Source organism: Mya arenaria, chromosome 17 (genome assembly GCF_026914265.1).
Source record: "Mya arenaria isolate MELC-2E11 chromosome 17, ASM2691426v1".
In the NCBI taxonomy this organism is placed as follows: domain Eukaryota; kingdom Metazoa; phylum Mollusca; class Bivalvia; order Myida; family Myidae; genus Mya; species Mya arenaria.
In genome coordinates, this window is record NC_069138.1 from 43,351,684 (window position 1) to 43,374,134 (window position 22,451).

The window sequence follows — 22,451 nt, forward strand, 5'->3', positions numbered from 1 at the left end:
CATTTTACCATTCAAACGTTCAGGTCAACAGTGATGCTAACATACTTGATAACAATAAAGCTTTCGAGTTTCATCTAAGTATTTGCTGCAAAGTAGAAGTATGAACTAACGAACCTTTTTGTTTCAAGAATGAACCAAGAAACTGACAAAAGCCATAAATAATTACGAAGTAAGTTTTTTTTCTGTTTCGTCATAGTAAGATACTCATACTTACTGATCATCTAGACGTTTGTGCACATTTCTTTTCAATGGGAAATTACAGTATATTATTCCTGTATAAGGTATAAAACACAATAAACTAAAACGCTTATATGTAAACAGTTAGAGCAGGTTTATGTCATGATAAGTCCACATTTATGATGATATACATTTAATAAAATAAAAAAAATACACTAAAAATAGTCAATGAGTGTACGTTTATATATATAATTCACGCGGCTTGATCTTTGCAGCAAATGGGCTATGGGTAGGCTTTTGTTCATTCTTATCCGTGGCTTTGTCTGTTAGTCGGTTACATCACACTCTTTTCAATTCAGGTTTAATAAAACCTATTTGCACTTAACCACATTAGCCATTTTGGAACCTGTAAGAAATTCGGTGTTATTGAAGCCAGCCAAGTGTGCCCTGAATGTTGGAGAGCGAATTTTAGTGAGCACATGTCGATCGGCACGTGTCCATGTGCATCCTGCAGCTTGTACTTCCGGCCAAGGTCGTAGGTCGTAACTATCTTGCCGCTCATTGCCATTATATTAGGATCACTGCCTAGCCCCGCAATGCATTTCCCTGCAAACTCTGTAGTTTCGCATATTTTGAAGGTTGGCAGCATATCCTTGTCTGCATATCCTTTCGGTACTTCGCGATCGTCATTTCGTCCGCTTTCAATGTTGGTTTGGATCGTATCGATGACATTCTCTGTGGCTACAGGTCCTGGCCAAAGACTCACAAAAGCCACATTGTGTTTGCGCAGTTCTGCTCCACAGTCCGCAGCCATCCGGTCACACGCATCTTTCCCAATTCCGTATGGAACATTGAAAAGGTATTGCAGACCCCCGACCGAGGAGACATTAACTATCAAGCCTTTCTTCCTGGGAACCATTAAACGAGCTGCATAGACAGAGCAGATGTAGTGGTTCCGTAGACCAACATTGTTGGTATCGTCCCAAAGAGTGGGTGGGAATTCATAGAACGAGGTCCCCAACGAAGAAAATATTGCGTTGATTGCCGCGTACGCATTGTTGACTAAAATATCTAATTGTCCATCATTATCATTTTTCACAATTTCAAACAACCGCTCCACATCCTTTTCGCTAGTATGATCGCATTGTATGGGGACGCATGTGCCTCCTCTTGCCTCAGCCTCACGTGCCGTTTCCCGTAGCGAACCACCGAGGCTAGACCCTTTTCGCGGCTCTAAAGTCCTTCCAGTTATATAAACTTTTGCGCCACTCTCAGCCAGTTGCAATGCGATTCCTCTCCCAATCCCCCGCGTGGCACCTGTAACTATGCAAACCTTCCCAGCGAGATGAACCATGTTTTTATGTAGTCTAAAGTTTGGAGTTAATGTCACATGAATAATTTTCTTAACCCTCTATAAGGTATTTCATTATCATTATTTTAACATTGATAACTTCATATGATAACAAAGGCGGTAACGTAAGGTGTTGCAGCACAAGCAATGCACTGTTGACCTATTAGAGCCTGTTACAGCATTTCATGTATAATTTAAAGATAAAGAGGTAACGACAAGTTCACTCACTTATGTGTAGGTTTCTTCTATTTAATGTTAATGTAATGAATGCAAGTAACATTACTTCAGAAACATTGAAAGACTTTCTGAATTAGGTAAAGTAACCGGGATATTACTTGAACACAGATTAAGCCAGAATTGATTATCTAGTAAAAACCTTCTAGATGAGCACAAAACACATTGAATGTAGAAACACATCAGTTTCGAAGTGTAATGACGAAAACGGAAAGTGGAGTACCATCATCCTGTTTTTTTAATTTCCAGTGGGACACATTCAAGGGACCCGAGGGACCATCGTATAAAAAGTATTTATAATATAACCTACATTTTAAGCCAATGAAATTACAGTGTTAAAAAATCGGCCTATTGCCAATCATCCGATACACACTCCCTACGTCAGATTGTACGTTGTCAATGTATCAGACAATAAGGTTGCTCAATGTCACAAAGATGACCAGAATTAATTTCTTAATGAATAAGAAAAGCTCGTTTACTCCGCCCATACTTATTCATTAAGAATTAGTTTAAACTTATTTATTTTACAACGATTGTGTAACAAGTTTTAACAACATTATATTAATCAGTCTCGTTGGCACGATGTTACGCGAGAGTGTGGTCTTGTGTTGTGGGGGAAACCGGAGTACCCGGAAGAAACCCACCGGCTTGGTGACCACAAATCAAATGCACATGCATCCCGGCCAGGAATCGAACCAGTTCGCCTAGAATTAAGAATAAACTTCAGGTCATCTAACTATTACACAGAGAATGGTAGTCCATAGTAACAGGCGTGTGAGAGGACTGTCTGCTGGATGTATGCCGGCCCTACATCAGCACAATTTACATTCAAAGCAAACAGACAGCAAATCTCCGTTTGAGACGGTTCTCTAAAAGTAAAATGATAGATGAACTATCCCACTGGCATACCAGATGTAATGTGGAAATCAACAGTGTATGCATATCATGTGATGATCATGTACCTTCATATATATGGGATTTATCGTATTTCATTTCTTTGCATGATCATATTGCCACACTCATGTTTCAGACTGCGTACCGGAATGATTGAATAAACCAATTGTGTACTAAAACGCTTGGTATGAAATGCATGGTTGGTTGCACCTGTATGGCGCATTTGAATTTTTCACGGCAGCAGTTGCACTTACTAAAGTCGCGTGGAACGAAATAACTTACGTAATTTGAGTGTGTGTGCGTGCGTCCGTCCGTCCGTTGTGCGTGCGTGTGGGACGAGTTTAATTACACGCTTTGCAACCAGAGACCGTATCAACTGTTTTGCTGCAGTTTCTGTATTAGTGTATTCTGAAAACCGGACAATCTCTTTAACGTGATCGGATATCGCTTTGATCCTCATGGAAGGTACCACACTACACGTAACGGATGAGGAAAGAGTCCCTTGCAGCTCATAGATTTAGGGAATTTCGAAAATGAACGAAAACGCTCAATGATAAAAAATTTAAACTGGTTGGGAAAACGAAACATAATTAAAAGCCGGGTCGCGCGATTTTGAGCCTTCGGACATATATTTGGTATTGCAATGTTTTAAGGTATATAAATGATATTTCGGGAAGAAATTCTGAAAAATTCATGATGATATCACTTTAATTGCGTAAGATAAGTGTTAACAAGTGAAACCATGTATTGCGCTTTTTGAATACAACATGACGTCGTTACGAATGCCTATTATCCGAAGGACGTGCAAAATAGACGTATTAATATAACATCTAGCTTATAATTTAATTATTTTCTTATCACAGAATCTTTAATGAACATTTGGCCGTTTTAAACTCAGACTATAAATGCAGTCAAAATATGTCGGGAAGAAATCCATGGTTGCTTTGGAAACCTGAGTAACCTATGGTCATAAATCGTCGAGAAAATGATACACCAAAGACAAACCTTTAAAAGAACGAAGTATGGAAGAAATTGATTTACATAAAAAATCATTAGTTTTGGCATTTTTCATTAACGATTATTTCATTTGTAATACTTATGTCCGAAGGCCTTAAATCGCGAGACGCGGCCCATTTGGTTATCTTGAATTAATGTTTATATAAAGATTAGCGCTAAGTTCAAATCTTAATAACCAATGTACATAGGTACAGCTCACGTTATCAATGAATGATATAAGCCTGATATATTAATAAAAGTTCATCTAATTTATTCAGGGCGATGGACTTGTAGATACGATTGACGTTGATAGAAGAATGATAACCGCTTGATAACGCTTGCACTATGCGAATGTCAATGAGTTCAGGCATTAAACACATTTAAAGCTGCACTCTCACAGATATACCATTTTTACATTTTTTTTTTGTCTTGAGATAGAGCAAGTTTCTGCGTAAATATCTGCAAACCAATGATGAAAGATTGCTGACAAAAGATCAGATCGCAGATTTTCATATTTCCGTTCGAAAATTTTATGGCTTAAACCGTTATTAACGGTTTTAAGAAAAATGCATAAAACATCAATTTTGAATTTAAATATAATAATCTGCGATCTAATTTTTTGTCAGCAGTCTTTTATAACTGATTTGCAGGGATTTTCGCTAAAATTAGCTCGTTCCATGACAAAAAGTAAAAAAAGTTGTCAAAACGTTCAATCTGTGAGAGTGCAGCTTTAAGAAGCTAAGCATAATTCTATCATGACTTTATATTTCTCTTCTCTTACATAAATGATGCTATGGTCAACAGCGATCACGTGGATGGGTTGTGTAAAACATACACCCCTAGTAATTTATCTTTTTCGGGGGGTATCCAAGTGTCTTCCTATACAAAAATGCGTTTCTCTTGTGGCAGCTATGCAGTTCCTAAGTACAGACAGCAAACCGCAAGAGATTAAAAGGTATAATTTATACAGCTCTACCCATTTTGCGTCAAAAAGTAGTACAGCGGGGAAACTGCTCAGATTGCTAGAGTCGAAACACGGTATGGCGAAGCTTTTCCGATTTTATTTTCGGCTAAATTACACACATCATTTATTTCGCTTATATCGAATGTAAGTTATCTCGAAGTATTTCCAAGCGACTTCGACATAGCAGTTTTGACTGTATTTTAAAAAAATGAAAAATCGGTGTGATATATATTACAATGTTAAACAAAGAAAGAAAGATATATGATATTTGCAGACGTTTAGAGATGACAAAGATAAACGATAAACCGTAAATGTAAGAAATCCCGAGTTCCATGTGTTTTATGTTAATTTTAAAGGCCTCGAAACTTTTTTCGTATATTTTGTGATATTTTAGGATTTTTTTTTTCAAATGGTTGAGTCTACCGAAAAGGATACAGCCTTTGTTAAAATAATGGTTATTGTGGTAAATTGAAAATGACTCGTAAAAAATATGGCGGAATGTTTTGTTTTTTTTCGCTGAGAACTAATCATTCAAATTAGTGCTGCCATAGAGAGTACGGAAACTATAGAAAACGAACCTTATACGTCATATACTGCATGCAATGTGTAAATGTGATAATACCGAGGGTTACTATATAAATGCTTATCCAAAGAATGGATGTCTCCTAAGTGCAGGTGCTTAAGAGGGAAGCACACACTGGGGCCGCGGATTGGTTTGGGTCTATGACAGAAACAATTGAATAATACATTTTATTTATTTATTGAATCTATATGGAATGAAGAAGATAAAAATAAACTATACAGTTAAAAAACAAACTTTAAAAGCTACCTTTAATGGGCTGGTACAAAAGTAGAAAACATCGTATAAAATAAGATTGTATATCTACGATCTGAAAAGTGATTAATATGTATAAGCCTATATTGAAACGATATTAACAAAACGGTAGTATCTTGTTAGATTTTCACCTTTTTTGATAACGAAACAATTTCCCAACTGGGCCATAATCACTATGCATCTTAGTAAAAAAAAATCAACTATTAAAATACCTGTTGTTTTTTTCTAAATCAAATTTAAAGAAAATGAATAATGTCTTTTACACCGAAAGTATGTAAAAATGATAAAAACATCAGAATAAATTTGATGAAACAAACAGAGGGAATTAAAGTATTCATAGGCAGCAATACGAAAAAGGATCTGTTTGTTGAAAAAATAAAACACTAACAAGCTTAATGAATACTGCACCAGAAGTAACGAAAATAATCATTGCAATAAGTCTAAAACGCTAGCTATATGAATATGATAAATAATATCTTACATAACATGTTTTAAATATGAGTGCAGTTATAGAAGTATTGTCTTTGTTTTCGTCTACTCAATAACTGCGATATCGGAAAAGTAACAAATAAAATAGGCGTAACCGTTCTATAACTACCGTGCGGATAATTTACAAGGTTATTCACTTATACCGCACGCAATTTATAGAACGCTGTCCTTGACAACTTTGTGCAGAACAGAAACGTCACCTACATCCCTCGTGATTAAAAGTAATAACTCGAGCTAAAAATGAGATATGATAATATGTTTAGATTGTGTGACTATTTTAAAATACAAACGACAACCTTTAGCCTTTACAAATCCATTTTAGCAATAACACTACCCGGTGTCATGATTCCAAAAAATGGAACTCGCTATAAATAGTTTTTAGATATATTTGACCCGTCTGATCCGCAATCGTATGACAAATTATCGTTAGATCAAATCATGATTAATATAGCTATGGATAAAACATTCATTGAAAATACATACGCACATTTTAAGGTAAGTATTTCTTTCTTTAAAATCGTATAAATAAAATTCACGATAATTTGTCACAATATCGCTACAAAATCATCTTGTATCTTGGGAGGACGGATGGTTAACACAAATGACAATCTCACTTGTAAGAAAATGTACGGAAGACTGTATGTGGTGCTTGAGCGTAACATAGAATAACAAAGGCACTATCGATGACCAGGAAAAATAGGAAAGTTCTGAATATGAAACAGTTAGCGACCCACGAAAACTTGATGCCTGTTCACATAAATAAAGTGACACAGGAAGAATAATAATGCATTTTGCATATACTTTAAATTGCAAATAGTTATACTTTAAACTACAGATTATGTAAACTTAAGTTATAATAAACGTCAGAAAAAAGCATGGACTTTGATGATATTTTAATGTTTTAATGAAATAACTTATTTTCACACTTTTTATAAACTTTGTTTTTATTATTCTTTTAACTTTAGGTTCCCGGATTGGTTACTAAACGTAACATAACGTTTTCCTTGCCGGGTTAAAATGAAATGTCACGAAAATGACGCCACGACATAAAGTTCTTCACGCCAATTGTTACAATTAATACGAATTATATCGACATTTGTCTTAAATTTTATCATAATATAAACGGACAATTTGTTGTTTTTTGTGTGTGTAAGATCAAAATAACCGAACGGTCATACAAAACTAGACGTTAGTAATTGATGCTGTATTACTACGCTCCAATGCTTTGGCCAAAAATGTTCATTTAAATTCATTAACCATAACGACACTTTGACTTATCAGGCATAAACATTCTAAATATTATAAAGCGCATTTTCATTAACAATATGTATATGTATAAAGCGTCTTTATGGGTCGACAACCTTGTTAGCACGCAGTGCAATGACAATCAAGGACAACATGGGGTCCAGTCGGTCTCCGGGTAGCCGTTGTACAGGCCGTTAAAGAAGATGGCGAGGGACACAAATATCAGGAAGGCGGCCAGGGTTACCCAGCCAACTTTCTTCTCCCACGGCTTCTCGTTGATATTCTTCATAACAGCTATACCCAGGAACAGGCCTGTAACATCGGGGAAAATGAGTTAAAATGAATATAAGTTTTAGTAACTTTAAACAGCCAACTTATACTTATATGTATACATACGACTATTCTTTGTTGCCAACGGTGACTCAAAACCGTACAAAACAATATAAAACGCCATAAACAAAGCAGTCGTACGACAGCGCGCTCGACTATACGCCGTTTGTTTTAGAAATGAATACATTGATTATGTTATATATGTCTATCAAAAACAATAAAAACGTGGTCACATAGAAGAGTACAAAAAGAGCTGAATCAACGGTCATAATTTTGTATTTAGGTTATAATGGATTTATTTAACCTAATCGTTTGATAACTCTCAATTGTGTTGCCTATGAGTATTGCATGAAGCCTTAGTTTTTCGGTTAATCAGGGGTCATACTAAGTATTAAGCATGATATGAAGTTATGGAACCTAAATTTGTGAAAGTCCTGGTCAATTGTGTGAACTACGAAGTGAATTAAATGAAGGGTATTGAATAAATGAAAAAGCCATCTTGCCCAAAAACTTTAAACGGACGCCGATGCCGGGACGAGTAGTATAACCCTCCTTATTTTTCGAATAGTCGAACTAAAATACATGATTGCCCGATCGTACAGAACTGTGTTAATGTCATCGTTTTTAACTTTAAAATTGTAACAACTCTTGAAGTTTAATGGTTTCACGTGTGATCTGCTGTAGTTCTAACATTATTTGAGACAGCTGGCCGAGCTCAACTTGTTTTATTTGCTTTTATAAGCACAGCTTCATATATTTAGTTGTTTAAAAGTTTACAACGATCTCGTTAATCACGTTGTAACCTTAATGAAGTTCTGTACAATCTGCCCGATGACACACATCTCCCCTTACCTGCAACTAGTCCTCCCATATGCGCGGTGATCCCGATTTTACCACCGGCGGGGTCAAAGAATCGACGGTACACAGCGTTCGCGGTATCCAAGCCCGCTGAAATATTTAAAACAGTAAATTTATGTAATCGTATAAGTGATAAAACAACTGCAACGCACAATTGCTTACACATGTCTCATGGGAACTCTGCTTGAACAATGGAACGGTTTTAATTTTGGTTGAACTCTGGCTTGTTATTTGTTCGATTTGTGCTCTGGACGTGTCTTCACCGCAGCAACACTTGTTTGAAGCGGGAACCAGTATTTGACGTTACAGTGAGCGCGCTTGAGGTATATGATAATTATATAACCGATAACGAATGTAATTCATTTTCTAACATATGATTAGACAAAGGCAGAAGCAAAGGACTCTAACTTCAAGGTCCAATGTTTAAACACTGAACATTCTCTAACGATATATTTTTTTAGCTAAATGAAACTTTATAAAAGCGTCATATCAAAGTGAATGAATATTCTCAAATTTCGATAAATGACACCTATAACATAAGTGTATCATGTAATTCAACACTATATGAATGACTTGGCCATCGAAACCATAAAAACGATTCGTTTAGTTTTGGATCTTTTATTAACGGGGGATCACTCGATTAAATAATAATATGATTAGTTATCGTTGAAGATACCTTAATGCATATTGTATTTAATATATAATTTACTTTGGACAATCTATAACATATTTTAATTTTAACGTTAAAATAGTATTTGAATGTTGTACAAATATAGAAAGGTGAACATCTTTACCAGACAGCATTTAGATGTCAGTTGTGACAAGCGATTGCATACCATCACACGTATGTGTTTGTTAAAACAAGATAAGGATAAGGAAGATTTACCCGCCCACCATGATACACTAGGTTAAATCCCAGATTTATTTGTTAGTGGGGGCGGAGAGCTGTTTCAAAAACAAATATTTCTTTTTGTAATTGAAAAAAAAGTTTTGATGATTATGAAACGAAATTGGTTAGGCTTAATTAAAACATTAAAAACAAACGTCGTCTCGATCACACCAACATTAAACATCAAAAACAATTACATTTATAACAGTTGGGTAGCTGCCTCGTACCTCGGTACAAGGAGTATATATACTAGACGTATACCCAACATTAAATGAGATCACTTGTCATCTTGACTAATTGGACAATTACCAAATGATAACTAGCTAGAAAATATTCTGAATTTCGAAATCTACCAACCCAGAAGCAGCAGCAGTGTAAGCCGCACGGGGGCGCTGAGCAGGAGCCGGATGGGGTTTCCATCACAACACTCGTGATTCATCTCTGACCAGTTCTGAGAAGGTATAAAACAAAGTCAACAACAATGTGTGCTAAGTTAATTATTTACGAGAAAGACTGAGGGCTGGAGACCACACTGTCATTGTCATTTAGTATGACTTGGTACCCAATACATTACTTATGATTCACGTCTGGCCAGTTCTATGAAGCAATGAAATAAAGGACTGAAGGCTGGACACGAGCTCTGTCATTGTCATTTAGTATGGCTTGGTACCCAACACATTACTTATGATTCATGTCTGGCCAGTTCTATGAAGCAATGAAATAAAGGACTGAAGGCTGGACACGCGCTCTGTCATTGTCATTTAGTATGGCTTGGTAGCCAACACATTACTTATGATTCATGTCTGGCCAGTTCTATGACGCAATGAAATAAAGGACTGAAGGCTGGACACGAGCTCTGTCATTGTCATTTAGTATGACTTGGTAGCCAACACATTACTTATGATTCACGTCTGGCCAGTTCTATGAAGCAATGAAATAAAGGACTGAAGGCTGGACACGAGCTCTGTCATTGTCATTTAGTATGGCTTGGTAGCCAACACATTACTTATGATTCATGTCTGGCCAGTTCTATGAAGCAATGAAATAAAGGACTGAAGGCTGGACACGAGCTCTGCCATTGTTATTGAGAATGATGGGAGTCCCATCAATACACTCATGGTATATGCCTGGTGAGTTCTGCAAGGGGCCAGCAGTATACGTACTTGTGACAGGAGGGAAATATTAAGTCAGGCAGTGAAATGTCTTTATAAGGTGTCAAAACATAAGTGTTGGTTTCAGGTTTCATGCCAAAAATATAGGGTGCGAAGGTCGGATTTGAAAATATTTTTTTTTATAAGGAATATTGTTTCTTGTGATATTCCTGTTACCAAACATACTATAGATTATAAGCTTAAGAACACCTAAATAATCAGTGACAGCATCAGTGGTATTGTGTAAAGCCCCAAAACACCTCATTTTTAACTATTAAAAGAAAAAAATCTTAAAGCAAATGATGAAAAATATTTCTGAAGACAATAAAAAGGACTTCATAGGGTACTGTATACTAAGGAAACAATTTATTTAGGAATATTTTTACCGTTTAGTACTGTGTTGACTTTTTGAAACTTACGAAAACTTTATTTAAGGGTAGGGATAGGACTGTATTTGTCTTGTTTTTTTTCCTGCATCGCAGGAGTTTATTATGACTTTAAATAAAAATGAAAAAATGAAATTAGAAACAACTTACAACCACGACGGAAGCAAGGTGGGCGCCAATGAGGGCGTAGCATCCCCCGCTAGCCCCGGCCAGAGCGATACTGTGGTCCGTGAGCGAATGAGCAAGCGAGCCTGCAACCAACACAGTGCGTACACGGCAAAAATACGGGCGGCAATAGAAAGTAATTGCAAACGTTCATAATTCAAAGCTTTAAGAATAGCAATTTAATTAGCACCTAAAATATACAACCCCAAGCACAAATCAAATATAGCAGTTTCAGCGCTACTTCATTGCTAATATTGGCATGAGCATTACTAGCTAGTCATGCAAAATGGTATCCTATGAAGACTTTTGTTGTTTTTGAATTAAGGGGTAATTGCTGAAGAATGACTATAAAATTCCGTTTTCTAAAATTTTAAACAACTTAAGCTGCCTGTGCCGTATGTCAGTGCTGTTTACCTGCTATAACGCCGCAGAAGTAGACGACAGCCACACGCCAGAACTTATGCACGAACTCGAGCGGTAACCCTAGCAACAGCTGAAATATCAGGTTCCCTACAAGGTGCATGTACCTGCAGGGGACAATACATGATACTTATAATGAACATGTTTAAATATATACTGTTGTTTTCATTTGCATTGTACATGCATAACCACAATAAATGTCTTAAATTACAATACATTTTCACCCACATAACGCTCCACTTTAAAGATAAAAAAAATCACAATGAAAAATAAGAAATTGAAACCACGAACATCGATTACTATTTCAAATTAGTTGTATGTTAACCTTTCAGTAAAGATGTGCAAATGTTACACTGCAAGAAAACGCTATTAACTTGGTTGTATGTCAATGTATATGGGACTTGTAATTTATGAGAAGTTGTGTATGAGACGGTAAGAAATATATCCCCTACCCCGGTGTATGAGAAGGTAAGTGAGATATCCCCTACCCCCGGTGTATGAGAAGGTAAGTGAGATATTTCGTACCCCCGGTGCATGAGAAGGTTAGTGATATATCTCCTACCCCCGGTGTATTAGAAGGTAAGTGAGATATACCCTACCCCCGGTGTATGAGAAGGTAAATAAGATATCCTCTACACCTGGTGTATGAGAAGGTAAATACGATATCCCCTACCCCCGGTGTATTAGAAGGTAAGTTAGATATCCCCTTCCCCTGGTGTATGAGAAGGTAAGTGAGATATTCCGTACCCCCGGTGCATGAGAAGGTAAGTGACATATTCCGTACCCCCGGTGTATGAGAAGGTAAGTGAGATATCCCCTACCCCCGGTGAATGAGAAGGTAAATCAGATATCTCCTACCCATGGTGTATGAGAAGGTAAGTGAGCTATCCCCTACCCCTGGTGTATGAGAAGGTAAGTGAGATATACCCTACCCCCGGTGTATGAGAAGGTAAATCAGATATCCCCTACACCCGGTGTATGAGAAGGTAAGGGATATATCTCCTACCCTCGGGGAATGAGAAGGTAAATCGGATATGCCCTCCACCTGGTGTATGAGAAGGTAAGGGATATATCTCCTATCCCCGATGTATGAGAAGGTAAATCAGATATCCCGTACACCTGGTGTATGAGAAGGTATGTATGATATTCCCTACCCCCTGTGTATGAGAAGGTAATTCAGATATTCCGTACACCTGGTGTATGAGAAGGTAAGTGAGATATCCCCTACCCCCGGTGTATGAGAAGGTGAGTGACATATCTCCTACCCCTGGTGTATGAGAAGGTAAATAAGATATCTCCTACACCTGGTGTATGAGAAGGTCAGTGAGACATCCCCTACCCCCGGTGTATGAGAAGGTAAATCAGATACCCCTACCCCTGGTGTATGAGAAGGTAAGTTAGATATACCCAACCCCTGGTGTATGAGAAGGTAAATCAGATATCTCCTACATCTGGTGTATGAGAAGGTAAGGAATATATCCCCTACCCCCGATGTATGAGAAGGTAATTCAGATATCCCGTACACCTGGTATATGAGAAGGTAAGTGAGATATCCCCTACCCTCGGTGTATGAGAAGGTAAGTGACATATCTCCTACGCCTGGTGTATGAGAAGGTAAGTGAGATATCCCCTACCCCGGTGTATGAGAAGGTAAATCAGATATCTCCTACCCCTGGTGTATGAGAAGGTTAATGAGATATCTCCTACCCCCGGTGTATGAGAAGGTAAATCAGATATCTCCTACCCCTGGTTTATAAGATGGTAAGTGAGGTATTTCCTACCCCTAATGTATGAGAAGGTAAATCAGATATCCCCTACACCTGGTGTATGAGAAGATAAGTGAGATATCCCCTACCCCTGGTCTCTGAGAAGGTAAGGGTTAATCTCCTACCCCCGATTCATGAGAAGGTAAATCAGATATCCCCTACATCTGGTGTATGCGAAGGTAAGATAGCCATTCCCTACCCCTGGTGTATGAGAAGGTAAATCAGATATCCCCTACACCTTGTGTATGAGAAGGTAAGTGAGATATCCCCTACCCCTGGTCTATGAGAAGGTAAGTGAGATACCCATTACCCCTAGTGTATGAGAAGGTAAGGGATATATCTCCTACCCCCGATTCATGAGAAGGTAAATCAGATATCCCCTACATCTGGTGTATGCGAAGGTGAGACAGCCATCCCCTACTACTGCTGTATGAGAAGATATGTGAGATACCCACTACCAACAATGTATGAAAGGTAAGGGATACATCTCCTACCCCCGATGTATGAGAAGGTAAATCAGATATCCCCTACCCCTGGTGTATGCGAAGGTAAGTGAGATATCGCCTACCCCTATTGTATGAGAAGGTTAGGGATATATCTCCTACCCCCGATTCATGAGAAGGTAAATCAGATATCCCCTACATCTGATGTATGCGAAGGTGAGGGAGCCATTCCCTACCACTGCTGTATGAGAAGATAAGTGAGATACCCACTACCAATAGTGTATGAGAAGGTAAGGAATACATCTCCTACCCCCGATATATGAGAAGGTAAATCAGATATCCCCTACCCCTGGTGTATGCGAAGGTAAGTGAGATATCGCCCACCCCTGATGTATGAAAAGGTAAGTGAGATATCCTCTACCCCTGGTCTATGAGAAGGTAAGTGAGATATCCCCTTCCCCGTTGTATGCGAAGGTAAGTGAGATATCCACTTCCCCGGTGTATGCAAAGGTATGTGAGATATCCCCTTCCACGGTGTATGAAAAGGTAAGTGAGATATCCCCTGCCCCTGGTGTATATGGTAAGGTGAGTGAGATATCTTCTACCCCTGGTGTATGAGAAGGTGAGATATCCCCTACCCCTGGTGTATGCGAAGGTAAGTGAGATATCCCCTTCCCCGGTGTATGAGAAGGTAAGTGAGATATATCCTATCCCTAGTGTATAAGAAGGTAAGTGAGATATCCCCTACCCCTGCTGTTTGAGAAGGTAAGTGAGATATCTCCTTCCCCTGGTGTATGAGAAGGTAGGTGAGATATCTCCTACCCCTAGTGTATGAGAAGATAAGTGAGATATCCCCTAGCCATGGTGTATGGGAAGGTAAGTGAGATAACCCCTAACCCTAGTGTATGTAAAGGTAAGTGAGATATCCCTAACCCCTGATGTATGAGAAGGTAAGCAAGATATCCCCTACCTCTTGTCTATGAGAAGGTTAGTGAGATATCAATTACCCCTGGTATATGAGAAGGTAAGTGAGATATCCCCTTCCCCTGGTGTATGAGAAGGTAAGTGAGATATCCCCTACCCCTGGTCTATGAGAAGGTAAGTGAGATATCCCCTACCCCTGGTGTATGAGAAGGTAAGTAAACCCTCTTTTATGAGAAGCTTAGTGAGATATCTCCTACCCCTGGTGTATGAGAAGGTAAGTGAGATATCTCCTACCCCTGGAATATGAGAAGGTAAGTGAGATATCCCCTACCTCTGGTCTATGAGAAGGTAAGTGAGATATCCCCTACCCCTGGTCTATGAGAAGGTAAGCAAGATATCCCCTTCCCCTGGTGTATGAGAAGGTAAGCGAGATATACCCTACCCCTGTTGTATGAGAAAGTAAGTGAGATGTCCCCAATTCCTGGTGCAAGAGAAGGTAAGTGAGCTATCCCCTACCCCTGGTGTATGAGAAGGTAAGTGAGCTATCCCCTACCCCTGGTGTATGAGAAGGTAAGTGATATATCTCCTACCCCTGGTGTATGAGAAGGTAAGTGAGCTATCCCCTACCCCTGGTGTATGAGAAGGTAAGTGAGCTATCCCCTACCCCTGGTGTATGAGAAGGTAAGTGAGCTATCCCCTACCCCTTGTCTATGAGAAGGTAAGTGAGCTATCCCCTACCCCTGGTCTATGAGAAGGTAAGTGAGATATACCCTACCCCTGTTGTATGAGAAGGTAAGTGAGATATCCCCTATCCCTGGTGCAAGAGAAGGTAAGTGAGCTATCCCCTACCCCTGGTGTATGAGAAGGTAAGTGAGATATCCCCTACCCCTGGTGTATGAGAAGGTAAGTGAGCTAACCCCTTCCCCTGGTGTATGAGAAGGTAAGTGACATAACCCCTTCCCCTGATGTATGAGAAGGTAAGTGAGATATACCCTACCCCTGGTGTATTTGAAGGTAAGTGAGATATACCCTACCCCTGGTGCAAGAGAAGGTAAGTGAGATATCCCCTACCCCTGGTGTATGAGAAGGTAAGTGAGCTATCCCCTTCCCCTGGTGTATGAGAAGGTAAGTGGCATAACCCCTTCCCCTGATGTATGAGAAGGTAAGTGAGATATCTCCTACCCCTGGTGTATGAGAAGGTAAGTGAGATATCGCCAGGCCTCGTATCTCCTTGAGGGCTTGTATATGAACGGGCTGTACAAGGGGACACCGGAAGTGGCGGTAACAGGGTCTTTCGTGTCCTTCAACTCCATCGCGTAGATAATAAACACCACAATCTGAAAAACGGACATAATAATTTGGGTCAGGAAAATAATTGGTATTAAGTAAAGTAATAATTTCCCGAAATATTAAATATCGTTACTTATCATGAATAGTTTACAAAACATGTGCTTGAATTAATCTGACCATATTTAAAACATAATAGTATTCAAGCTGTCTGGAAAAAAAACATAACCGGTTTCAGAAATCGTTGAAAAGATTCGAATGTTATTAGGCCACGAGTCTGAAACATCACTAATCGAACGTATTTACAAAATGGAAAATAAAATAAAATAAAGTAAGCGATAATCTTGCTCTACAATATGAACAAATATGGGTCATACTCGAAATCTGCCCAATAACTAAGAATAACTATTTATTATATACCCATCATAAATCCACACGCAATACATATCGCAAACTACGGTAGTCCGTATTCCATCACAGTGCAATACAGCCGTATTCCACTCTTGTGACGTCACGTCATAGCAAGTATCGTTGCGCGATGTTGAAATGATGTCATAATACAAAATAGTGCGTCGTTAAAATGACATTTATTATGAAAACATGTGGCTTTTAAGTGATCTTACCAGTAATGTATATACTAAAAGGGTTATTAGTACTGCGTTTTGATCCGGAATTTTGATTGCGCCTCGTGAAATCTGAATCTGCAAAAATCCACTCGAGTCGAATACAACCTCCCGGATCAAAACGCAGTACTAATAACCCTATTATATCAAACGTTATATAAAAGTTTTCCCATCCCACTTACGCAATACAAGCTACAACACCTTCGTTAATGATACTTTTTGTACAATAATAAGCACCACCAGTTGTACCTCCACTATACTGATGATTGGCATGAACAGCGGCGGGGGACAGCACGTGTAATGTTCCAGGAAGTCCTGTTTCATGGACTCGGGCACGATGTTGGAGATGACGTTCGCCATGAAGCCCCCCATCGCCCTCCTCTCTTTCTCCGTCAGAACGCCCGGCCGCGTCATCTGCGAGAGGACAAGTTCACGTATTAACCTCAATATAGCAAGTGGCAGGTGTTGATAACTTAAAACAATAGTATAAACTGTTTTAATCTTGTTGGCTCGATATCCCAGGGACCAGCCAAAATACTTCTAGCCTCTCGAATATCGAGCCAAGCGGGTATGCTTACAAAGAGTAAAACAAAATCGGTCCTTGACATCTAGTTCGAGCCAAAGAAGAAATCGAGCCAAGCAGTATCGAGTCAACGGGTTTAATCTCTATTTATTGCAACATAAAATGAAAGACGTAATAATATAAGCTTTCAGCTACCACTTCATTCCGTACAATGATATATGTATATAGTGTATTGTTTCGAGGTATTTTCGTGGAATAAATAATGTTAAACAATAAGACAATATCATGGTTTGTGAAACTCGCTTCGAAAATGAGAATCGTGACTGGGTATACTTTGTAACAGCGTTGATAGATTCCGCATTGCGTGAATGAATTTAGTGCTACCTAGAACAGAACGTGTACATATCATATTCTCTTAAAGTTTACTAATGCTCTATAGTGTGTCATGTTAGGCAGCCATAGTCCGTAGGTCTTCATCATGCATGACAGTAATACAAACAATAGTACATAATAGTTGATACAGTAGACGTGGTCTTGAAAAACCACATGATTATCTTCAGCATACTTAGTACTATGGTTGTTAACAAAACTACAATGGAATCTACAGGGAAAAGCCAAGAAGTAAGCTGTTTAACTATTAAGCCCGCTAGACGTATACGGTTAGAACCCCGATGACACTGAACGAGAGACATAAACGAACAACCATCATACGGTCCACACACGCATCAAAATAGCTTTTTCAATAAATGATGGGATACCACGCTTGAACAGTCAGTGAAAGACGAGTTCTCTAGAAAACGATTTCACATAGGGTTTAAGCTATTAGATATGCACACCTGATGTTGCACGGACTCTTACCATATTCATGAACTCATTATACGTGATGTAGGAGTCCCCGTCCCTGTCAGCTTTCTCAAGGAGCATGTCCAGTCTCTCTTCCGGGATGTGGTTGATAATTCCCGTCTCGTCGAGCTCATCTTGAAGTTCCGTCACCAGCACGCCCTGGTTCCCGTGCTGAAATGTACCAAAACACATATCAAAATGCACTAAAAACATAATCATTTTCTTTTTGCCTGTGTCAACTCATAATGCAACTCTGACACAAGCACTCGTTGGATACCGTGCAAAATTTCACCACATACAGTACAGAAATATAATAAATACCGTGCTGACATATGTTACATGCCGTCCAAAAATGTACTTAATACCGGCCTATTCGACATATACGGCGTTCTATGTACAGTGAGCACGCTATCGTGCCCTACATATAACGGGGACTTATCTCAGCACAATAATCATCTTTTATTACCTGTCATCATCGTTGATAATGATAATGAGAATGATATTTTTTGTTAAAAATATGATTAAGACGACGACGACGACAACATGTATTCTAATTATATTCTAGCAACATTTAAAATGTTTGTCCGTTTTCATACTCTGATATGGAACAGAACATGCGACTATGATTCCTCAGTGTACCTGTGAATATACTGATGTACACTATTTACTTGTTTAATGATCTCACCTTTTCGAACACTGGTCGGAATGTCTGTCATCATTACCGTGCAGAAGTGCAGGATATGGAAAGAGAACAAAACACAATTACGCTCTATCATACCACTAAAATTGACTTTAATAAAATAAAAAAGAGGAGGTTGTTACCGCCCCCCCCCCCCCCCCCCCCCCCCCACACACACACTCTAAGTCTCTAAGTTAACATATCAATGTTCTTGATAAGCAAGCTATGCATAAATAACCCCAAAATTCACTATTTTAGACCAAAATATACCATTTGGACGTCTGATCCCCCCTTGAAATCCTATTTTGGGGATTTATGGGGAAGGGCGAATGCCCCAAAGTTTAATCCTGGATTTATCCTTGTTTAACCATAAACTTGAATGACTACACTGAATAACACAGGCATATCACTGAGATACGGCTTGACACTCCTCTTAGAATATGGTAATATATTCGTTCAATTTAGCATGATATTAGGTATAATACAATTGAAGAGGATATTCAAATTGTATAACCATGCACGATGTTGCATATAGTTATTTTAGGATTTATTTTTAGAATAATCTTGCATGTGTGTAAATTGATTTATAACGTTATAATTATCTTAATGTGCTTTAAGTAGGTTTAAACTCAAGTGGATCCAAAAGTAGTTTGTATAGACTTAAAAAACAACATACTTTGTCTTTGATGTGCTTAGAAATGCTTATAAAATTTACATCTTGAAATAAAATCTTACTCATGAGCTGTAAGCTTATAGTTAAACGAATTCACCGTATATGTCAACTAAATAAAAACGTTTATTATGTGGCCTCATAATGCCCCAGTCAATTGTAACCATGCCCCCCCTTCCCTCCGGACCAGGGGTAAACCGGGAAAAGCGCGGAAAGGGCCATGTTTTTACCTTCGAGGTGGCCCCGCAGTGTCGAGTGAATGCGGTGGTTTTGTTTTCGCGCCGAAAAAAACGGGAAATGGCTCTTACCTAGAATGTCCCCGGGTGCGGGGATTTTACCAGCAGTTTGTCCTTGCAGGAAAGTCCCCGCAATTCCCCTGACCTTGGGGCCTTGGTTACAATTTACTGGTGCATAAGTTGTTAATAAATATAATAATATTCATATAGTGTAGCCGTATTCATATTGGGTCTTATGATATGATTATTCATGCAGAAATCCAGGTAAACTCGGTATGTTGACTTTACTCACACACAACTCCCACTCGTAAACATCAATAACGAGGGCAGATATGCGTAAATATTTCATAAATACACTTTACCGTAGCTTGATAGACAGGTGAATTAAACACGTCAGATCAGCAAAATGAAGAAAAACAAATATTTGCGATAATAAAGTCAATGTTTCACTTTCCATTTATCCTATTAAAACGACTGATTAAATCGTAATGGGTAGAAATAATGTTAAATATTTCATTTTACTGCAAATCAATGACCACTTGTGGAAGTCCGTATATGATGATATAAATCATAAATATTTAAAATAACAAATACTTTGAAAACAGCAGAAAAGGAAAAGGCGTTTCGAGAGTGTTTAAGCCTTAGGCCATACTGATGTTTTCGTTATCTTGTAACAGGTATGATCTCTTTGATCAGCTTTGTACATCAAGAATAAAACTAGATTCTTAATATAGATATCTTTTAGCTTTCGTCAGCATACCAGCACACATCCATGCATGTGAAAAATCTTTGTAATGAACGACCGACTGTTTTTTTAGCCAAAGGACGTACAATTAACAATTAACCAATTTTAAATTTATTTTTTCATTTCTATAATGAAACTCCTATTTTGAGTAAGTCATATAAACATCTATTACATTATCACTTATAGATCTCAAGTCAGCAATAAACAACGGTCTACCAATGTAACCCCTAACAGGGGCGGTTCCATGATTCGGCGTAAGGATGATCGTTACTCAGAACCGAAATTAATTTGGTTTAAAGTGTTGGAAGGTTTTTTAAGGGGTACCCCACCTGATGTTTTAAAAAAATATCTAGTCCGAAATGGTGAATATTGGGCGTATCGCTTTACTTTTTCTCCTATATTGAAATAAGAAGTAAACTTGAACGATTAATGGGGCGGGGGGGAGGGGGGGGGCGCTTATGCCTACCGTTTCAAGATCCTGTCTGAAGCTCTCCTCCTCCTCGATCGTTCTCATTTCGATGTCACGTGCACTCCTTGGGCGTCCGCTCCGCCCCCGTCTCCCGCGCGACATTCTCATAGACTCACCAGGAACACTTTAAGTTAGAAAACGCGCGTACCTTATTCCTTCTGTGTCAGTCAAATATCACAGTAACAACACCGAAAGTAAACGCATTTAAAAATTATATATCTGCAGAACTAACACTTTTATCAAGGCCACTGTCAGTTAAAAAAGGCGCGTAACTACTTCCTCCAAGTCATCAAATATGATAAAGTTGTATTAATAACGTACATTCATTCACGAACAGGCATACACCATTAAAGAGTTTACTTCCATATCACTTTTCTAATTGAAAACAATGTATAGTACAATACAACCTTCTTCACTTGAACCGTAAAGTCACACTGTCATACACTATCAAATATTTTTGTTAAACCAAAAGTAGGACAGCACATATAGCGTGAAAATACCTGTATCTATTTATAGACTCTAATCAATATCACATGAAAGCACTGAAAGTCTCACGCGGGTTGTTCATCTGAGGCCGTTATAGAATATATTATGATAATTGCGGCAGGGTGATGTTTCTTTCTATTTATTATAATTTATTCGGTTGTGATGTTTGAGATACAGATGTGATCTGTCAAGGTTTTATTAATTGTTAAAGATGTATACAGTTTTTAGTGTTTTATCACGGATGTGTCGATGTAGATTAAAACGTCCTAAAAATAAAACATGTTGATGATAAACAATATGCACCACTCAATGGTAACCACGCCCCCCACGGTTCGGGGGTATAGCGGATATAGCGGGGGGAAATTGGCTGTGTTTTAACCATCAATGTGACCCCGCAGCGCCGAGTGAATGCGGTGGTTTTGTTTTTGGTTTTGTTTTTGCGCCGAAAGAATGGCGGGGCATGGGCCTTACCTAGGATAGCCCCGGGGTGCTGGGTATTTGGTGGGGATTTTTGCAGCAGTTTATCCCCGCAGGGCGGAGATTTTACCTGAAAATCCCCGCTATATCCTGGACATTGGGGACATTTACAAACAGAAACGCTATTAATGAATTTAATTAATCATTAAAAGTTAACAAAAGACATACACTGGGAGTGGTAACCTAGAGACGGGACAGAAAATGTTACTGGTATAGAGCGAATACTTAAAGGGACTATACACCAGATTGGCACCAAAAAAGGTTTTCGAATCTCTGGACAATTATTTAATAAAATGTTTTACTCTTTGATATCATAATTATAAAAACAAATACAAAAATGTAAAAAAAATCGAGTCGGAGACCGGGTTTCAACCGGTGTCGCCAAAAATGCAGTCCAGTGTTTTATCCACTGTCTTGTTTGTTTATTTGAGTTTATCAAGGTATGCCCGCGCCCATTGGCTGCATTATGGCTTGACCCCGCCGTGACGCCATCACGACTTAAATTGTGTTTAAATGCCATAAGTGACATGAGATAGAAGTGACAGCAATTCGCAGTCAAATCCAGACATTGGAAGACTTGAAGTAACAGAGTGAGATACAAGAGATCCGGGTGCGATACCCTAGCTCTTTGCGAAGTGACCTCTTGGTTCTTTAACGTGCTCGGTGTAAAGCACCGATACACGGGATACAACTTTCATGGGTTGAACCAGTACTGAGTACACCACTTTTCCAAGCACTACTCTTTAAATGCCGAGCGCCAGGCATGGGAGCTACTTGTACCAACTTTGAACGTCTTTCGATATGACGCGGCCCGGGATCGAACCCACGACCTCCCGCTCCGTAGGCGGACGCCTTAACCACAAGGTCACGGAGACAGTCGGCTTACACTGTCATTG

The 22,451-nt window shown here is 38.8% G+C and overlaps 2 protein-coding genes across 2 annotated transcripts; both read right to left on the reverse strand.

The window, feature by feature from the left end:
- Positions 1 to 538: 538 nt before the first annotated feature.
- LOC128223074 (dehydrogenase/reductase SDR family member 1-like) lies at positions 539 to 1,531 on the reverse strand. The gene has a single exon (XM_052932309.1). The coding sequence runs from the start codon at positions 1,529 to 1,531 to the stop codon at positions 539 to 541; it is 993 nt and encodes a 330-aa protein (XP_052788269.1).
- Positions 1,532 to 5,360: 3,829 nt separating this feature from the next.
- LOC128224871 (rhomboid-related protein 2-like) lies at positions 5,361 to 21,091 on the reverse strand. Its single transcript, XM_052934962.1, has 10 exons — positions 20,590 to 21,091; positions 18,479 to 18,502; positions 17,809 to 17,964; positions 16,677 to 16,841; positions 15,700 to 15,854; positions 11,379 to 11,491; positions 10,950 to 11,050; positions 9,620 to 9,713; positions 8,368 to 8,463; positions 5,361 to 7,497 (listed from the first exon to the last, which is right to left on the reverse strand). The coding sequence occupies exons 1-10, from the start codon at positions 20,698 to 20,700 to the stop codon at positions 7,328 to 7,330; spliced, it is 1,185 nt and encodes a 394-aa protein (XP_052790922.1). The 5' UTR covers positions 20,701 to 21,091; the 3' UTR covers positions 5,361 to 7,327.
- Between the last annotated feature and the right edge of the window lie 1,360 nt (positions 21,092 to 22,451).

Excerpts from the sequence above, each read along its gene's own strand:
- LOC128223074 (XM_052932309.1), bottom strand. The coding sequence starts at position 1,531 with ATGGTTCATCTCGCTGGGAAGGTTTGCATAGTTACAGGTGCCACGCGG.
- LOC128224871 (XM_052934962.1), bottom strand. The coding sequence starts at position 20,700 with ATGAGAATGTCGCGCGGGAGACGGGGGCGGAGCGGACGCCCAAGGAGT. Across the intron at positions 11,492-15,699 it reads TACCTTCTCATACACCAGGG|GTACATGCACCTTGTAGGGA; the intron begins GTAGGAGATATC and ends TGTCCCCTGCAG. Across the intron at positions 9,714-10,949 it reads ACCTTGCTTCCGTCGTGGTT|AACTGGTCAGAGATGAATCA; the intron begins GTAAGTTGTTTC and ends ATACCTTCTCAG.